Below are 21,231 nucleotides of genomic sequence, written 5' to 3'. Positions count from 1 at the left end.
ACCTTTGACCTTACAAAATAATTTTAAAGTACTTAAGTTCACTAAGCTATCAACTAAGTTTTAAATTTTAAAAAGCTAAAAATTAAAGGTGTTCAATAGTTGTAACCAAAAGTAATTATTTATGGTAAAAGGTACATTAGTTGGAGAGGAACTCAAGTTATGTTTTAAGTAAAATTTTTAAAGGTTTAGTGTTTTTACAGCTAACTTTTTAAAGAAATTATAATATAAAATCAAACTGAAGTAGCTTTGCCAAACATAGTAAATGTTAATAAAAGTTGTAACTGTTGTAATATAACATAAAGCTAATTGTCTTGTTCTTAGTGCATATTACTCTTATAATCTTAAATTTTTATCACTACACGATAAGACTGATTTAATTACTGGAGAACTCTGTTGCTTAATAAATGCAAACACTTTACAAATAATCTGTTTTATCTTAAAGTTTATAGTGTTTAATTCTGTAAAAACCAAAAAAAAATATTTTTTAAATTTTGCATATCGGATTATGCAAAAAACAGAAAAAAGTACTTTTTAATTTAAAGAAAACAAAGGTGGTAGTAGAGTACAAAAAGTGACACACAATATTACTGTAAAACTTTGTATAGTGTCATAAAAAGTGCCAAAATAGTCATATAAGAACACAAAGTTTAATTGCTCACTGCTCAGTATCAATAACAAACAAAGTATTTTCTTAACTTATCTATAATTATACACGAGTGTGAAGTTAGCTTGGTAACGTTTTTAAAGAATTTTTAAAAAATTTCTAAACTTTGGATCCAATTATTTTCCTTATCTAACAGCTAAACAAAAAATTTTTTTTTATTTTAGAGAGCGGTTCTTTGTGTTTTATTTAAAAAGATTGGGGCCCCTTAGAAAAAATGAGTTTTTTATAAATTTTTACTTAGCTCGAATTAAAAAAAAAAAATTTTTTCCTATTCATATTAATTAGTTATTAAGTCCTGTACAAGACTTTTTTTTTTCAACTGTTAACATTTTGTACTATTTAGCCTTTTTCTAGATTTCTTAATTCCGAAATAAGGCCAAATAGTACGAAATATGAGTTTTTTTATCGATTTTTACTTAGCTCGATTTGAAAAAAAAATAGTTAAATTAATTATTAATTTATTAATTGTAAACAATGTTATACAATTTTTTTTTCAACTGTTTATATTTTGTTTTATTTGGCCTTATTTCGAAATTGAGAAATCTAGAATAGGGCTTAGTAGTACAAAATATTAAGAGTTGGAAAAAAAAAGTGTTGTACAGAATTTAGAATATGAATATTGTATTTAGAATATGTATAATACAACAAAAAAAATAACTTTTATTTTTTACTTTATTTTTAATTTGAGCTAAATAAAAAATGATCAAAAAAACTAATTTTTTCTAAGGGGTTCCACACTAAAAGTCAAGCCTCAATCCAATGAACTTTTTTAAAATTAAACACAAAGAACCGTTCTCTAGAAAAAAAGTTTTTTATTTAGCAATTAAGATAAAGAAAATAGTTGGATCTAAAGTTTCGACATTTTTTAAAAATTGCTGAAAAACGTTACCAAGCTAACTTAACACTCGTTAAATATACATGCTTAAGTATAAGTTAACTAGCTATGTTTTAAGCTTTATTAAAAACTTGTTCACAATAATATTACGAAAAAAACACAAGTCTTTATAAACTGTAGTTATTATAATACTTAATTTAGAAAATAAACTGCTCATAGATATTAAAAACTATATGATCAAGGAGTAATTATAGAAATATTGTAAATAGCTTTATTAGTTCCAAAAGTGATGTGTTTATTTTTTACTTATTCGATTTTTCTTTTAATTTCCAAAGTTTACTTTTAAAAAAAACTTGAATAATTATTTTTGCAGCCATAAATGCAAAAACTAATTGTCTTGTAACTTGATAAGTCCCTTAATAAAAGCCTCTGCCTAAAATTGATTGTCTTTTAGTTAAAACTTTCTTTCAATTACTACTAAACAAGAACGTTTTTTTTAATACGTTGTAAGTTTTTAATAATAAAACAATCAAGGAACTGATTCGGATGGTTTTTGATTTGATAGGATAGAAAATGAATTTAGTTTATATGGATGATAAATGGACGATTCCAAAAAACGGCTTTTTTGTAAGTTGCATATTGAATAAAACGATTCCAATAACCTGAAAAACGTCTGATTGATGTTTTTTTATCTTAATACAAATGCAATATTTAATGCAAAATACAATATTTATTAAAAAAAACACCTAAAAAACACTTTTAAGTCAAATTAGATTTAAAAGATAGGTAAAACTTTGTAACTCATGCAATAAAAATAGAACGTTTTTCAATGGTTTATGTTTTGAATGACTGTCTGATATCTTTCATTTTTGTTAATTAAATAAAGTAAGTACATATACTAGCTAAGTGATGTTTGTAGTTTAAAAAGTTTATCAATAATCAAAAATTGATAAAAAGTAAGAACATTTCTGCTATTACTATTGCTAGTTAAAACAATCTGTCGGCCGACAAAATCTAGGCGCTTATGATTGACTAAAATTTGACTTCAGTTTGTTCTAAGTTTCGATTAATAAAAATTTTATTCTGATTTATTTGTTATTAGTTTGGGTAAAACATTTTAAAGGTAGGGCCTTAGATGTTTAAATGTGCTTGAGTATTACTACTTTAAGTTATTTGTATGAAACTATTAATGAAAAAAAAACCTTACTAATTAAGCCGACCTAAAAAATCGAAACTAAAATGATACTTTACTTTTTTTTTCTTCTACTCAGAACCTTAATCAAAATACATCATTCCTAATTATCACGTTAAAAAGTCTCTATAACTAAAGGTGTGCTGCTAATTGCTAAACTACTGTATCTCAGTTTTTGTTTATAATCGGATGTACCAGAATTATTTTTTTTTAATCTGAAATGATTTAGTAATTTTTTCTAGATTTTTTTATTATTATTGATGGACTTATTCATCAACCCTTTTAATAAACTTAACAAATTTTGATTAATTTGTTTTTATTTAAAATTCCAAAAGTATCATAAAGTTAAGCTTATTTTAAGTTTTTTAAACTGCTCAGCTGCTTAAGACTATTTGTAAATGTGTGCACAATAGATAACAAAAGTATCAAATACATAAGTTAACACAATTATACTACTCAATTTACAATTTATTTAGTTTAATTACTTAAGTAATTGAACTACGAAAATCTTAATATTTTTTTTAATTTAAGAAAAAAAACCGTAAGTATTTTAAAATTTAACGTTTAATAACCATTTAAGAAATAATACACATTTATTTTTAAATGTTTACATACTCAACTGAAACTTTTTTAAAAGTAAAACAAGTTTTCAGTACTCTTTGAAAGACATTTGCAAAAAAACACAAACACAACCAGTAACTAAAGCAGTAATCAAAATTTTGTATAATTGTACTGCAATACATTAGAAATGAATTGATAAGTGTTGTTTATAAACTTAAACAACTTAATTTTTTTTCGAAAAAACTATAATTTTACAAGTAAATAGTGTTTGTGTTGCTGCTTATTGTAAGATAGTACTTTTTTTTGTATAATTAATTACATTAGTCGTCTTATTAATCAATGGTTTGACTTTTTTTTATAACAAATGTTCTTCAGACCACCAAAAGTAGATGGAACTAATTCATAAATAATAGGCGAAATAAAGTTTACGAAGGCATAGTATAGTTCAGCAAGTTACTTACACTTGTTTTGTTCGCAAAAACGTCACCTGCCTACCAGTAAAGTAATAAACTGCAGTCAAAAAAAAAACTTAAATTTGTGCCTGACCTGCAAACTGTTATATGAACAGAGTACTTTTTATATCTTGTTTTTCTTTTTATATGTTATAGAAAATTTTTTAATAACTTGTGGTGTCACTTTTCTAATGAAACAAAAGTTACTTTTTAAAAAACAACAGAATCGGGGTACTTCATCTGTGTTATTTAGGTAAAGAATTTAACATATACTTAATAATTTCTATTTAAAAATATAAAAGACAGAAACATAGTTCCCACTGATCAAGCTGAGAAAAATTTTCTGATTTTTCCTGACTTTTTACCAAAATTTTCCTGACTTTTCTAAATCAAACTCTTAAATTAAACTTATTCTAAAATACATAATCTAACACTTAAAACTATATAAAGCTTTCAATATAACTTTAACACAGTTAAAAACAGCAGTTTTTTGATGAATTCTATAATCAAACTTCCAGTACATCATCTGATGTTTGTAATAAAGAGCCCATCAGCAAAATACTTGTATTATTACCTTATAAACACAACTTGTCTGAAAAAGACACAATTTTTTAGCATTGCCTAGCATAAATGTATCTAGATAAACAAACGACATATAAGGAACTTTTTCAATTAAAACCTTGAGTTAGTAAGGAACTTTGACAACTAAAATCTTAAGACAATAACAAATTTTTACAGTTGAAACCTTAAAGCAATAAAGAATACAGTTTTTTAGAATTTCTTAGCATAAATGTATCTAAATAAACGAAACGACATATAAGGAACTTTTACAATTAAAACCTTAAATCAATAAGGAACTTTCACAACTCAAACCTTAAAACAATAACGAACTTTTACAGTTAAAAGATTAAAACAATAAAGAAATTAATCAAGTACTGTTTTTTTTAAATGTATGTACTAAAATTTATTTTCTCCGTTTTTTTATTAGCACTTCAACCTCTTCATCTAATGAAGATATGGTTTCCTTCATCTGGTCTGCATTCCGTTTCATTTTCAAGGCAGTTAAAATCATTTGCCCCATTTTTTTTAAATCGCTCTCATCTGATGCCCCTACACTTGATGAAGAGAACCTTTTCTCTAAATCAAGCCACAAACTGTGGGTTTCATTTCTTTTGGCACTCATTTATTTTTACCTCCAATTTTGCTGCCTCTGTCATCCTCCATCTCTTCCTTCCTTTGTTCTTTTTAAAATGCTTGAAATCTGATTAAAAAAAAATTATATTAAAGTATACTTTAACGAATTTTAATTATAAAATATTACTCTAAGACTAAAAAGTAACACTCTAAAAAATACAACAAACCTTGATCTTGCGGTGGCTACCGACATCTGCATATCTTTCGAGACGTTTACTTGTGAGGTTCTAGTTTGTAAGCATATATGTAATCTTTAATTCTTCTTCTGGATTTAATACTTTCTTCTTTCATGTTATCTTCAAGCAGAGATAACAATACTAAACTTTGTTAATACTAAACCCTCGTTCCACCTCCGCCTATCCAGTGTGCAAAACAAACAATGATCGCAACAGTTTTCCGAGAGAAGATTTGGTACAAACTCTCAATGTCTCAAAATAAAACTAGTCCAAACGATCTTGACTTCGCTTGAAGCTTTTAAACTTTAATACATTCATTGGGCTATTTATCAAAGTTCTAGATTGATCGATGCTCTCATCACCTTCAGTGTTGGATCACATTTTTTGTTTCGTTAAGGAGTGCACAAAATTGACAAAACGCTTAACCAGAACTGTGACTCCTAATTTGTCTAGGTTATGAGGATTTAGGCATGACATATTATTAACAAATGTGGTTCCAATAGCCATTCTGATCCGGAGACTTTCAACGGCTTTTATAACAAATACTCTACATTCTTTATCAAAATTTAAGATCTTTTGTTCCTCAACTAGGTCTTTTTTTCTCAAATTTGAAAGCAAATTAGTTGCTGCACAACCAAGATCAAGGGCAGGTTTCAGAGAAGCTTGATAATTCAATTCAATCTTGAATAACTTGGGAAGGCTGAGGTTCGAAACTACCCCGTCTTTCATACAGATACACAGCAATCTAATTACTAAGCACGAAATGTCCTCATGCATAAATGCAACAATAGGCTGGGTACTCTGGTATAGTGTTAATTTATACCAGATGAAGGCATTGGAAATAAAATTAAATATTTTTGTAAATTTCAAGGAAAAATTTTTCTGACTTTAAATTAATTGTTACCATTTGAAGGCTTTGGAAAACAAGGAATTATGTAAGTTTAAACTCACTAAATTTGACTTTTTTTAAATTATATAACTGACTTTTTTTTAAATCCCCTATTTTTTCCTGACTTTTGTCATTAAAAAAAAAAATTCCTGACCGAGTGGCAACCCTGCAGAAAACGGGTTTAAATAAAAATGTAAAGCCTACAGTTAGAAATATGACTGATAATATTTTAGGAATCTAAACAAAAGTGCAACTGTAAATGAACACGAATTCATTAGTTTAAAACAAAATGGTTGTGTAAACGATTTTAATGCCTTATTTCTACAAGTAAAAATTTTCTGTTATTATATTATTTAATTTTAAAATCTTTAACCTGCGAATAAAGTAATAAAATATTAAAACTTTTGTAAATAAGATGAAATTTTTAGTTATCTTACTTCGAAAAGAGTAGCACTTTTATTATTTAAAGGACAGACTTTCTACCAGTTAAGTAAATAATTTATATAAATTCTCGTGCAGTGTTTTATTTATGTAGTTTAAGAGAATTTTTTATACCTCATAGGATTTAAAAGATAAGCTAAATTATTGGTCATAAATAACTTTTTCTAAAGTGAGTTTTATAACAGTGATTAAAATTCTAACACAAAAAAATGTGTGGTTTTTTATTAATACATGTGTCAAAAAGTTACATTATAAAACAGTAAAAGTCAATATTTGCGACAAATATGATTTCCACAAGCTTTTTATTCTAGTAGAGTAATGCGATTGCAATTTTATTGCAAGGTTTTGAATTTGGAATAACTTTCAGGCTTTACTTAACATTATTTATAAGTTATGATTAACTTATATTTTGGCATATTAATTAGTTTTTGTATACAATAGTGTAAAACATAGTTTGAAACCTTCTTATTTGTAGCAGGAGATCATATATGCTTCCAGTATACACGAGAAAACACGGCCAGGACCTTTGTATAGATGGCCATAATCTTTACAAGATTGAAGTTCAGGCTGGTAGAATTAATTTTGACATCAAGTTTTTAGATACGTGCAAGAGATTGCAAACATAGACAAAAAAATATAAGCATGTTATATGGGAATGTTAGTTTCATGCGATTTGAGAGAACAAACAATATTATATCAAAGGATAGGTTCAGTATAGATTGTAGTAGTGTATATTTTTGTATTAATAGTTAATTAGGCTTTCAAAAAATTTTTTAAAATGTGTAAATTACTAAAAAGCTAATTAAAACAACATTTTTGTCAAGTTCTTAAAAACAAAAGGCGTGAAATTTTGATATAAAATCATTTTAATTATTATCAAAGTAGTCAGAAATATCAAAAGAGTAAAAATTAGTTTAATTAAAACTAGTAAAAAAAAAGTTGTGTCAATAGTGCGGGCAGATTTTTAAACAATGTTGAAAAGATTGTCATATCACAGTGCAATAAATAGTGCAAAAACAATAAATAAAATTAAAAAAATAATTAGGATTTGTGCGGTTTCTTAAAGCAGTCTAGCAAAGATTTGACGATTTTTTTGGTTATAAATACAGCTGAGTGGTTTTCGGATAACTTCTTTTCTATTCTTGGATTGACTTCATATCTAGAATAAATTTATAAATGGCTACATACTTTAGATAACATTTTTAGTTATGAAATAAATGTGTTAATAATTCTTTGAATTGATTATACTTTTAGCTTAAATTAAAGTATATCTAAACAACTTTGTGTACTAGGAAATTAGCTTTGTAGACTTCTTAATAGAAATAGAAAACAGATTGCGCTAGTTTGAATAATTTTATTTTATATATTTAAATTACATATTTTTATATGGACTACGTGTCTATCCTTTTTTTACTAATCCTTTTTTTACTAAAATATGTTGACTAATCGAATTTTTTCTTAATTATTATAAAAGTTAAAATACCGTAGCAAATTTTATTGATCTTATACTTGTAAGGATCGATAATAATGCTACCACGTAATAGCAGTAAAAACAACCTTTTGTTATTTGCTTAAAAGTCTCATTACAAGTAAATTGCTTCTACAAACGCCCAATAAAATAAACAGTACTATTAAAACAATAAATATTGGTCAAAGGAAAGTTGTAAAAACATTGAGTACAAGTAAACTAAAAGCTTATGACTAAGTAGCTTAATCTAATAAAATAAAAACACAACGTATTATTTACTTAATTATTTTAACAATATATTAATTATTATTACAAAGTTACACTTAAAATAAAAAAATTTAGGTCTACTATTTCGAAACTATTTAAAAATAATGTATTGTCACTTTATAAACAAGATTTATTTTAATTCAAGATTTATTCAAAAAACATCAAAATCTCTAATTTTTCAAGGTTCTTGTTTTTTGACAACCCTGCTTAATGTTCTACATTATATTATTTCTGAGTAATAATTTAACTTGTAGTAATTAATTTCCAGAATTTATTTATACTATATTTATAAAACACTGTTAAGTCATACGTTTAAATGTTTAAAGTTTACAAAACGGTTTAACGTTCTTAAAAAAACAATTAGTTTGAGTAATTTAGAAAGTAGAATAATAGCTTTCTGCTCTAATCAACTTATATTATTTTTCATATGACTGAAACTTTAATGCAACTAATAATTAAAACAAACGTAAAGTTGGCAAGGTAAGAACTTGACAGCTCGCTTCTGGTTTGTTGTGACGACGTTGCGATGAAAAGTACCACCGTTGCTATGCGATACACGTCAGAAACTTCCCCTAAAGTAAAAGGATCGTTTGAGGTCCAGAACTTGAAAAACTTTTTAATTAACCTCCGTGAAAATTCCAGCTGTTTTGTTGTAACATTATTTACTAAAATCATCATCAAAGTAAATAAAGAGTATTGTGTTTTCTAGTCATTCTACAAAAGACATTTGAAATTATAAAACAAGTATGTATATGAATCATGTAAAAACAATTAAATAGACTAAATTAAAAGTTGTTAATATTGTTAAACATGACAGTTTTCATTTATACGGTTCATAGTTAAATTTCGAACTAATTAATAACAAGTTAAAACAAACGTGTTTATCATTTTGCAATACAACTTGGGTGAATGTATGCTTGTTCACTGCATGATGACAACATTCCCAACATCCCTGTGAAAATCATGATTATTTTGATTGTTTTATTCTTACCATTATACTAAAAAAAAGCTAGTTGAAAAAACTGTTTTTTCAAAGATTTCAAGTAACTCTTTTTCAGCTCAAAAATAATACATGTCCTTTTATTGTATAACATTTGGTTAGCTTTAACTACCAGGTCTGAAAAATATACTAAGTTAATTTTTTACAAACACTTAATTTTTTTATACTTTTAACTTAAAATAAAATTTAAATATGATATAAGAGATTGAAAATCGTTTTTTTAAATTAGAACAAAAGTTTTACTGTAGTACCCTTCAAAACAAAAAAAATCTTTTTAATTTCCTTTATCAGGTGAAACTTATAACTTGTAATTTTAATTAAACGAACTTGTTCGATTATTTGTATTGTCTCATAGAGTATATTGCAGCAAGCGAGTGTCAACTCATCTAACAGTTCCTTGATTGTGGCGTTTTCCTTCATTTTCCCAGTGAGACTCGGAACCGTAAATAGATTGTCGACGAGGTTTGTCAAAAACGAATTTCTACAATTTTGAGTTTTATTATACATTTTTAAAAATGACTTTATAAAAATCTACAAATCAGTTCGCTTATCTTGGAACACGATTTTCTCTAAACAAAACTAATCAAGTAAAAAGACAAATTTTTGTTTTAATTTTTTAAGCCATTGTTGAGTACTACGTAAGTAATTTATTCCTTAAAAATTTACAAAAAATAAAAACTGTTTATGTATATATAAAAGTAATTGCACATATAGAGGAGAAGACCTTCTAGCTGCGGCAGTACTGCTTAAACTTGATTATGTTTTTTTTTTTGAGTTTTTCTATTTTTAAAGTTTTATTTACATAACATCAAAAGACTATTTGTTATATTTTAGGGTTAGGATTTAGATATAAAAATTTAATAAAATGGATCAGGAATAGGTGTTAATTTTCAGTACTGTACTGCTGTATTATTACTGTTTCTCATTTTCATAAACAGAAAAAATAAAATTATTCAAAAACACCACTACTGCAGTTGACTCAGGGAACCTTTGGTGTAGTACAATTCTACGTAAAAATCAAATAAAAAAACTTTGAAATTAAAATATAAATAAACAACTCCTTTTTAAATGTAAAATATTTTGCTTTGTAAATTATTTATAAGTAAATTATTCAGCACAACAGATAGTAAAATACTATTGCACGCTTATATGGTGTATAAAATAAACACAGTTTATAAAAAAACATATATGCATGGTTGCCACTGATCAAGCTGAGAAAGTTTTTCTGACTTTTCCTGACTTTTTACCAAAATTTTCCTGACTTTTCTAAATCAAACTCTTAAATTAAACTTATTCTAAAATACATAATCTAACACTTGAAACTATATAAAGCTTTCAATCTAATTTTAATACAGGTTAAAAACAACAGTTTTTTGCTGAATTCAATCATCAAACTTCCAGTACATCACTTAAACCATCTGTGTATGATTGATGTTTGTAATAAACAGCTCTATCAGCAAAATACTTGTATTATTACCTTATAAACAGAGTTTGTTGAAAAAAGACACATTTTTTAGCATTGCCTAGCATAAATGTATCTAAATAAACGAAACGACATATAAGGAACTTTTACAATTAAAACCTTAAATCAATAAGGAACTTTTACAACTCAAACAATAAAACAATAACGAACTTTTAAAGTTAAAACATCAAAACAATAAAGAACTTAATAAAATATTGTTTTTTAAAATGTATGTACTAAAATTTATTTTCTCCGTTTTTTTATTAGCACTTCAACCTCTTCATCTAATGAAGATATGGTTTCCTTCATCTGAACTGCATTCCGCTTCATTTTCTTGGCAGTTAAAATCATTTGCCTCATTTTATTTAAATTGCTCTCATCTGCTACCCCTACACTTGTTGAAGAGAATCTTTTCTCTAAATCAAGCCACAACTTATGGAATTCTTTTCTTTTCTTTTGGCACTCATTTATTTTTACATTCATTTATAAAATATTTACTCTTATCATTTAGTATAAAATTTGTAACAAATAAGTATACTCTTATTTACTTTAAAAACTTAAGTTACTCTACAATAAATACAAATAATAAGTAAACTTAATCTTGGCATCTACCTCTCTTATAACTTATTTTATAAAATTAAACAACTTAGAAAAAATTATAAAGAGGTAAAGTATACGCATTAAATTGTTACATAAAATACTAAACTAGCTGCTTAGTTGTAAAGAACTCAATTATTTACTTAAACAAAAAACACTTTGATTCTAAAATTTTGCTAGATAAACTTTTGTGTATATATCACAGTTTCACTATGGAAGTGTCCTTGCTACAGATCATCAATACTAAAAAGCTTACAAAATCTGCTTGTTCAAGTAGGGTACTTAATGTGTTAGGGTACAATATGTTAATAGAAAATTTTTGCAGTTTTGTAAAGGATATTTTACTAATTTATACCAGATGAAAGCATTGGAAATAAAATTAAATATTTTTATAAATTTCTAGGAAAAATTTTGAAACTCTTTTCTGATTTTAAAGGACTTTTACTTAATTTTTACCATTTGAAGGCTTTGGAAAACAATAATACTTGTAAATTTAAACTGACAAAATCTGACTTTTTTTTTTTATTTATCAAATTTCCTGACTTTTCCTGACTTTTTTTCAAAACCCCCCATTTTTTCCTGACTTTTGTCATCTTTTTAAATTTTTTCTGACTTTTCCTGATTTCCTGACTTTTCCTGACCGAGTGGCAACCCTGTAATATGGTATATAAATCATTAATCAAACATGGTTTAAATAAACACCAACTTATTTTTCAAACTTAACTCATAAGCTAAACATTAAAATCGAGCTAAGTTAAGCTAAATAACAAAACTTTATCGACTATTTAGAAACTTTGTTAAACTTTAATATTTAAGAACTTCATAGAAGTATCTGGTAAAATGAATAGATAGAACTAGTTCAAACCCTCCTTGCTGAATTACTTTTTGGCAGGAATCCAAAACCTCTGCTTTCTTCATTGAAATATAAATGACTTCTAATATCAGATTAGCGCACCTGAAAGTTTGTAATTTTTATAAAGCGCTGACTTACTGTGTAATTACTAAATTAAATTAATTTTTCTATTATACATATTTTTTATCGTTTAGTTGATAATAAAAATTAGTGATAGTTTTACAAATAAAGTGTCTAGTCAAAACTATTAAAACTTATAACGTATAGTTTACTCAGAAATTTTCTTGAAGCTTAACGAGAGTAAAAAAAAATTAAACTTTTTTTAGGCAGCTTCCAACTATTTAGTAGTTATAGTCAAACAAAGCCAAACTGTTGGATTTTTTAAGTGAAAAACAGTAAAATATTTGTCTAATGACCTGAAATTGTTGTTAAGGAGTTTAAAACATACTTCTTAACACTTAAGCTTATCAGTTTTAATAAGTTTTTCTTCAATAATAAAGTGTGCAGAATTTGAATGTTATCGTATAACAGAAAGACTAACTACAATCTTAATAATAAATCTGAAAACACGAAATCAAACACCAACTCTATGTGGTCGGCTTTATCTGATGGTGACTTCAGTTTGCTGGTGATGCACTTGTTGAGGTACTGGTTGAAGAGGTTGAACAACTCGCAGCTCCTCCATATCATGCACTTGGCCACCATGCTTGCTTCTATCATCACTTTCACTTCGTGAACTAACCTGCAATAATTTGAGCTGATATTTGATTTAATGGTATTTTTTAATTTTTACCTTAAAAAACAACAAACATTGAAACAATAGTTAGTTATTAAAAATGAAGACGACTAAAACTCAAAAACATACAGTGCAAGAAAAATACCTGTCTTACTGTTAGTTTATTCTACTAATAAAAGATTTATAAGAGTGTATTACTAAGTCATTAAATAAAAATTGATTCAATTTCGTTAGACAATCTGAAGTCAAACAGCTTTACACAAAAGTTAAGTTAAAAGTAATCAAGACTTGGCTGTGGGTCAAAAACTTAAAAAAAAATCACAACTTATTGAGCTTACTTGTATACGGACTCAGGGGAAGCGTGTTGTGTGGTTAGCAACGCGCAGAGTTCAGCGTACAGATTCTGAAACGCGTTTGTTATGGCGCTGCTTGAATACTCGCCCACCTCGCTTGAAATTGCGCTGTCAGATACGCTATCCTGTGAAGTTGTTTAAAAAATATGAACTATTGTTTTATTATAACGTTGAATCGGATTTGACAAAATATACTTGAGTAAAAAACAACAGTCAATATCGATGTTTAAATTAAAAATTACTTAAAGCTTTGAAGTAAGAACAATGCTAGAAAAAAAAAAGTTTTTTTTCCTCATACACAACTTTTTTTACAACTAATATGCAAATCAGACATGTAGAATTTTTTTTTTAAATAATAAAGTTTTTTAAATAAACATGTATGCACAAAAGAGGTACAGTACAAAAGTTTTTAAGGAATAGTAATTAAACTTTATAGTAGTAACATTTTTTAACGAAACAAAATATTAACAGAGGTATCTTAATAAAAGTCTAACTATTTCTTTTTAACATATTCAAAATTAATTTTTAGCAGTAAGGTGTGCATAGCTTTAAATACATTTAAAAAATACTTGAACTTGAACAACATACCAAAATATGAGCCTTCCACAAGAAACAGAGCTTTGGAAAAATGTGAGACTGCCTGTTCAAAATGTAAATGTCAACAAGCTCTTCGCCTGTTGATCTATCCTCATTTCTTTTTGAACGCACAGTCAACTTTTTCTTGGGGTGCTCTTTTTTGGCAACTTTCAGGCTTATGTGCTGCACTTGGCTGCGAAGAGTCTTTTGCAGGAACTTTGCCTTGTCAGCTATCTAAAATAATGGGCAAAAAAAGTACTGATTATAAGCTTATGTTTATTTGTTTTTAGTAAAAACCTATGACTAACATTATTGAACTTTGAGCTAAAGCTGTAATGTAATTGCTTAACAACTTTTCTAACATTTTTAAAATTTCAATATTTGCTGTTTAATTTTTGTTTTTAAATATATAAAAAACTAAACCTTTAAATTGTATGAATCAAAAACAGTAATCTTACAAAAGTAGGAAAGTTTTAAATGATACTATAATCAGCGTTTTCAAAAGTTATTCAAAGTTTATTTCAAGATTTTCTAAATTCCTTATATTATTTTTATAATGTAAGTTTTTTTAAACATTTTTAGTACAAAATTTTAGTTTAAGGTATGAAACTTTCTTAAATGTTTTATAGTAAAAAATTTTTTGAATGATACAATACTTTTTATGTATTTAATAGATTTTTGAAACCTAATAAAAATTTTGTCATTTTACATGTAAAAAATGTTCAAGATTCAAAATTTTTAGCCTAAATTATCAAATTTCAGGTTTTTTGGCCTAGCTGTAAAATAAAACAATTATCAACAAAAAATAAACTTGATATTTATCTAAACTATTAAACAGTACAAGATTTTTTTTAAAGACAAAGTACAAGATAAAGTAAAGAATTTAAATTATTTTTAATAAAATAAATAGCAGATTTTTAAAAGGTTAGAGTTAAAAGCTTTAAAGGTTTAGTTAGATAAATATTTATATTCATAAATTAATCTTTTGACAAACAGTATAAATTCAATTTTAGTTGTGTTAGTAGCACTAAAAGCGAGGTACTTCCACATGTTTTTCATACTTCTTAAATCTACTTACCTTAACAAAGTTGTATATAAAAAACTTAATTCAGTCTAACAAGAAGATAGGTATTATACCTTTATATGTTTAAATTATTACAAAACTACAATTTTATGTATGACTAAACAGTTTCTGAACTAAAAATAAATCAGTTTTGTAAATAATATATTAGACTACTTAAAAGTACAACTGACCATTTCCATATCCAAAACTTGACAGTAGTCAATAGACAACACAACTGATTTTGGTGGATTCGAGGCAATGCATAAGGTTTTATCAGTTATGAACACAAAGCGATGATTGTAATGTTCAGATGATGACACGACTACACAGGCTTCAGTGCATTTTACTTGCTCATACTCCTACATGTTGAAGTTTATGCCAAACAGTTTACAAATAAGTCATTCAAAATGTTTTTTTTTTCTCAAAGCAACTTAAGCAAAGAAACAATATATTGAAAACAAAAAAAAAAAAAATATTAATTGAATAAAACAAGACTATAAAAAGTTTGTATAAACGTTTTTATAAAAGTTATTATTTAAAATATTCTAATTAACACTTTTGATAAACTGTTTGCTCTAAAATTAATACTTAAGAAATTCACTAAACTTGATTTCTATAAAAAAATACAAATTTTAGTACTTACTTGAGAAGGCAGCTGCTTTTTAAGGAAACTTTCAAACTTGGGATCTCTAAACTCCATCAAATGATGAATGTCATCTTGTAATGTTAAACTAATAAAAAGTTCATAATGAACCAAAACTTATCTGTTTTAAAACAATTGTTCAAGTAATTTGTCTACCTCTACTTTGTTCACAATTTAATTATGCACATGATCTAATTACAACAAATTGAAAAAAAAACTTAGAGGATCAATTCCTGAAGCATTAATTTAAAAGCTTTTTTAAAATCCAAATTTAAATGTTTTAATATGTTATCTTAGACTTAATAACTTAATGACAAATGATAATCAAACTCAAATAAAATATGATAAGACTTTGAGTTGTCTGAACTTGGTCAAGTAACAGCTCCAGATATATGACATTTATAACACAGCAGGGTTTGTGCGCGAATTTTTTTTCATTTAGCCTGACTGAGACCAATTTAGCCTGACATTTTTTTAAGTAAGGAAAATCCCCTTTAGAAGTCATTTTAGGTATTGGGGGTCTTGATTAGTACTATTGTAGTCTCCGACTTCAGCCAGCTTTATCTCAAAAATATTTTGAGCTTTAAAAATCTTAAAAAGCAACTCATACCTTAGTTACAACTCAATAAAATAAGACTAAATTGTGAAAAAAGTGATTAACCCCCCTATGCCCTTAACATAACAAATTCAGTGATATGTTTTAAAATAAGTGTTTAATTAAAATTAATCAATCAATTAAGAAATTAAAACAGTTCAACCAATCAAGCTCTTAAAAACATAGCTGATGTAAAAAAATTTAAACAAACAGTTAAGTTGTTGAACTAAACTGTTTTTTCTTATGAATTTTATTAATTTGACGTATATAACCTACTCAAAACAAAATAATGAAGATTCTTAAATATTTTTTAGAGATTCAACAAAAGCATTTATTTTTACAAATACTAACTAATTTTGTCTTTAATAATTAAATTTTTATTTAGAAATAAATTCACTTCCCAATTTGATCTTAAAAAGATTTCTCAATTTTCTTTAATGAAAAATTTTTAAGCATTTGAACTGAGAAAAACTGAGATTCTCAAATTATTAAATAAAAAAAAACTGATTTAGCCTGACTTAGCCTGACGCGCACAAACCTTGCACAGGGTTGCCACTCATTGAGTCAAATAAGTGACCAGAAACTTCCCTGAGTAACTTTAAAGTTCCCTGAGTTTCCCTGAGATTTTTCAAATCCTTAAGATTTTTATTATTTTTTTAAAAATTGCAATGTTAATTTTAAGAATATTGAAGAACTAGCCACAAGGCTAAAAAACTTTAAATAAGCACTTACAAATAAATAAAAATAACTTTTTGAACAAAATATTGAAACTGGATTAACTAAATCTCATTTTAGATCCAGAAAAAAAGTTCCTGAAATTTTTTGAAAAATCTTAAAATTTTCCTGAAATTTTTAGAAAAAAACAAAACTGCCCTGAGTTTCCTTGAGTTAGAAAAAAAGAACCAACATTACCTGAGTTTTCCAAGTTTCCCTGAGATATTCTATAACTTGAATATTCCCTGAGTTTCCCTGAGTGTGTGGCAACCCTGATATCATTCTACGTTCAAATTGAGAGCTCAAAGAGTGCTGGGCTTTAAAATTCAAATGCTTATTGAGAAAGAAATTAAAACTTAATATAATATTAAAAATAAAAGAAACTGATCCTAAAATTGCATTTAAAAGTCTAGAAATTTTATGTCATTTGTACTGAAAAACTCTTACATTTTTCTAATATTTCCTTAACTTTATTGAAAATAAGCAAAAAACCATATTTATATTGAAAAATTTAGTTACAGTTTAATTTTATACTCAAAAAATAAAATTTTCAAAAATTCTTTAAAAAATTCACAAGTTTTCAATTGACACTTTGCCAATATTTAAAAAAAAACAGCCTGACATATATGAACTCTAATTTTAATAAGTTAACTGGAAATATTTTTTTGAGGTTAAATTTGATATTTCAAAAATTTTTATTTCTTTTAAATTGTATACAATATTTGATTTTATATAATTAAATAACATTTAAACTTTAGATATTATAACTGATCTGTTGCAAAAAAAAATAAATGTTAACAAGGTGGCCACTGATATTTTAGAAATTTTCTTCAAGTTTTTTAATGTACAAGTCAGTTTAAAATAGCGTTTTTACATCACAGCAACAATATTTTTTAACACATTTTTTCTGAGTTATAAAAAGCTAAAATTTACTTATTATCATTTTAAAATTGTCAGGGTTGCCACTGATTTTTGGCAAATTTTCTCCAGGTTTTAAAATTTCTTACAGGTATTTAAAGGAACTTGTTTTTTAGTTTATTTTTAGTTTAAATTTAAGTTGAAGGTAAAAAATGTGTTTAAAAAAGTATAAAAACATTGAAAAGATACTATAGAGCTACTTCAAATTTTTTTTTTTAATTAAAAAATTTATGATGATAACAAACAATTTTTATCTACATCTTAAATTTTTTGAGTCAAATCAAAATTTTTCTACTTAACATGTAAAAATTAATTAAAACTCAAGAATTTTCCAGATTTTTAAATGATTTTTTTTTTAATTTCAGTGTTTTCCTTTTTTATTTAACTTCTCAAATTTTATGTTTTTTTTTGCCTAAATTTTCAAATTCCAGGTTTTTCCAGATTTCCAGGTAAAGTTCCAAGCTTATTAATTGAAAAATTTAAATAAAAATGTTAACTTTCTTTCATGACCGTTGTACAAAATTCCATTTTTTTTTAAATTAAATTCTAGGTTTTTTTTGCGGAAATAGTCGTTCAAATTATATGTTTCCAATTTTTTTTGACAAACCTGATTACTAATATTTATATACTTTCATTGTAAGATTTTTTCTGTATTAAAAATAGTAATGTTTTTTTATAAAATGATCATTTTCTCATATACCTTTTTTTTCTAACATTCATAGTTTTTCCAGCTTAATAAAGTATGTTTTTAAAAAACTTGAGGTCTCTAGCTCAAAAAATGAAAATAGAGATTGATTTTAATGATTTCTATATAACTATCAAGAAAATTGTAAAAAATTTGCAGTCCAAATTTTTTTACAAAAACTTTTGTATTTTAGAACTAAATATGATTTCCTGATTTTATAAAAACTAGCTTGTAGTTTATACAAGCTTTCATTCATATGAGAGCCAATCATGGTTGCCACTCATCAAGCTAAGAAAATTTTCCTGACTTTTCCTGACTTTTTCCTGACTTTTTACCGAAATTTTCCTGACTTTTCTAAATCAAGCTCTTAAATTAAACTTATTCTAAAATACATAATCTAACACTTTAAACTATATAAAGCTTCCAATCTAACTTTAATACAGGTTATAAACAATAGTTTTTTGCTGAATTCTATCATCAAACTTCGAGTACATCACTTCAACCATCTGTGTATGATTGATGTTTGTAATAAACAGCCCTATCAGCAAAATACTTGTATTATTACCTTATAAACACAGCTTGTCTGAAAAAAGAAACATTTTTTTAGCAAATCCTAGCATAAATGTATCTAGATAAACAAACGACATATAAGGAACATTTTGCAGTTTATTAAAGGATATTTTACTAATTTATACCAGCTAAAGGCATTGGAAATAAAATTAAATATTTTTGTAAATTTCTAGGAAAGTTTTGGAATTTTTTTCTGACTTTAAAGGACTTTCAATTAACTTTTACCACTTGAAGGCTTTGGATAACAAGGAATTTTTTAAATTTAAACTGACAAAATCTGACTTTTTTTTTTATCAAATTTGCTGACTTTTCCTGACTTTTTTTCAAAACCCCCCATTTTTTCCTGACTTTTCCTGACTTTTGTAATTTTTTCAAATTTTTCCTGACTTTTCCTGATTTCCTGACTTTTCCTGACCGAGTGGCAACCCTGGCCAATACTAATTTTTGAAAAAAAATCCTTTGTACAATTTAAGGCCTGAACAAGCTCACTTAAAAAAATCAATTCCTAGATACTAAACGATATGTAACAATGTTACTTTGTGCACCTAAGTTTAGTTACTGTATGTAGTTTGTCATTGAATAAGTTAATTTGTTCAATTTTGCATAAATAATGTAGCATCTTTGTTCTTTTAATTATAAATGTTCTATTGCTTAGCTCACTAGGTTGTGTAAAACTTAAAAGCAATATTCCCTTTTATAAAACTATACTGTTATTGAACTATTGAACTGCAAATAAGACGGAACACGTTTTAAAACCGGCCGATCAAAATCCACCCATTCAAATTTGAAAAACGCTTACCGATCGAGGGTAAGGTTTAGGGGTAACAGTGATAGAGAAAAATAATTAAAAGATGAATAAATTAAATCCAAGTATATATAAAATAAATAAATAAAGAAAACATTTTTAAAAATTGGGTGAATTTTGAAGACGGGCAGATTTTGATAGTATACCAAAAAAATGCTCAAAATATTTGGTACATCGACCTAGTGTACGGAAAAACCTTAGAGTCACACACCACAGATTACTTACAACGTTTTGTCTAGCTAGGACTAAGATATGGTTTGTGAATTAGACGATAACTAAGTACTCTACTAAATAGCGCAATTTTGGTAATTTAAACTTTTGATGACTTTATTAATATTTTGATCGGGCATATGATTTGTCGATCCAATAAACTTATACTAACTTTTTAATTCTCGATTATAAACATATAAGTTAAAACAAAAGAACTTTTACTAAGTGTTCATTTATAATTAAAAATATCAATTTTAGCAACCCTAATTTTGTTGGTGTAAAGTTCCGTATGTTTATGTCTTAATAACAAAATAATTTTAGGTTTTAAATAGTGTAACTAAATAAATTAAAGGTTTTGAAACATTTTTTTTATGTTTTTGTAAAATTTTAGACTCTTTTTTTTAGAAAAACACAAGACTACTTATTCATTGATAAACGTATAAATTTTAATTTATTTGTTTACAGTTATAAAGGATACTTGATCTACAAAAAAAACGTTAAAAACTTAAAAAAAATAATAAAAATGTTACTATTTATAAGGCTTACTAATGTTTTACTTTACTTAAAGAACAGACTAAACATAATTACACTACGTATTTATTATAATCAAATAAAGGCGATACAAAACTACAAATTTCTAAACATTTAGTTCCCTGTTGATCTGGTTTTCCTTCCTCAGCTTGCGAATGGTTCTGTACGACTTAACTGAAACGCAAATTAACACCAAAACTACCGCGAGGAGCATCCCGCACACGACTGTGAGGCTGAAGTTGCTGAACAAGCCACCGCTTTCGTCGCCTCGACCCAGCGCCGACGCTTTCGGTTACGCCGGGTCGAGGCAGATGAACCGCATCTGGTCTTTCAGGTCACAGTTGCCGGAGGTGCGGACACCTAAGCCGCCGCCTTCCGCCACCTCGATAAAACCGCGACCGCATCGGCGTCCGTTTGCCAGCTGTTTCTTCACCACGTTGAACCCGCTGTAAAGAGGACCGTGAACCGCGTCGTCCCACTTAACTCCGTTTGAAAAGTCCCAGTACGCCTTGCCCCCGCACATGTTTATCTCCAAGCCGATGTTGTACGACTGCAAGATGTTTTTCCCCCGCAATCCGGGTTCTCGAGCATTTCAGTGACGGCGTCTTTGTCCTCCTGAGTGGTGATTGGAGCCAGAATTTGGCCTCTGTCTTTGCAATATCTTTCGGCTACGCATTTGTACCTTTTTGTGTTGTGAGCATAAAATGTACCGGAAGAAGTTGTCACTTTCTTTTTGCAATAACCCATTTTTAACTTTAAAATATCTATAAAACATTTATTT

The 21,231-nt window shown here is 26.7% G+C and overlaps 1 protein-coding gene across 1 annotated transcript; it reads right to left on the bottom strand.

Moving 5' to 3' along the window:
• Positions 1-7,320: 7,320 nt before the first annotated feature.
• LOC145842695 (uncharacterized) lies at positions 7,321-15,539 on the bottom strand. Its single transcript, XM_082950171.1, has 10 exons — positions 15,423-15,539; positions 14,971-15,138; positions 13,729-13,950; positions 13,126-13,265; positions 12,638-12,793; positions 12,064-12,153; positions 9,467-9,620; positions 9,017-9,091; positions 8,606-8,781; positions 7,321-7,563 (listed from the first exon to the last, which is right to left on the bottom strand). The coding sequence occupies exons 1-10, from the start codon at positions 15,477-15,479 to the stop codon at positions 7,446-7,448; spliced, it is 1,356 nt and encodes a 451-aa protein (XP_082806297.1). The 5' UTR covers positions 15,480-15,539; the 3' UTR covers positions 7,321-7,445.
• Positions 15,540-21,231: the final 5,692 nt, after the last annotated feature.

This window comes from Thalia democratica, chromosome 8, assembly GCF_965202585.1.
Source record: "Thalia democratica chromosome 8, ktThaDemo2.hap1.1, whole genome shotgun sequence".
Classification (NCBI taxonomy): Eukaryota; Metazoa; Chordata; class Thaliacea; order Salpida; family Salpidae; genus Thalia; species Thalia democratica.
Note: the sequence above shows the minus strand (reverse complement) of the source record. Positions and strands in the feature narration are given on the sequence as shown.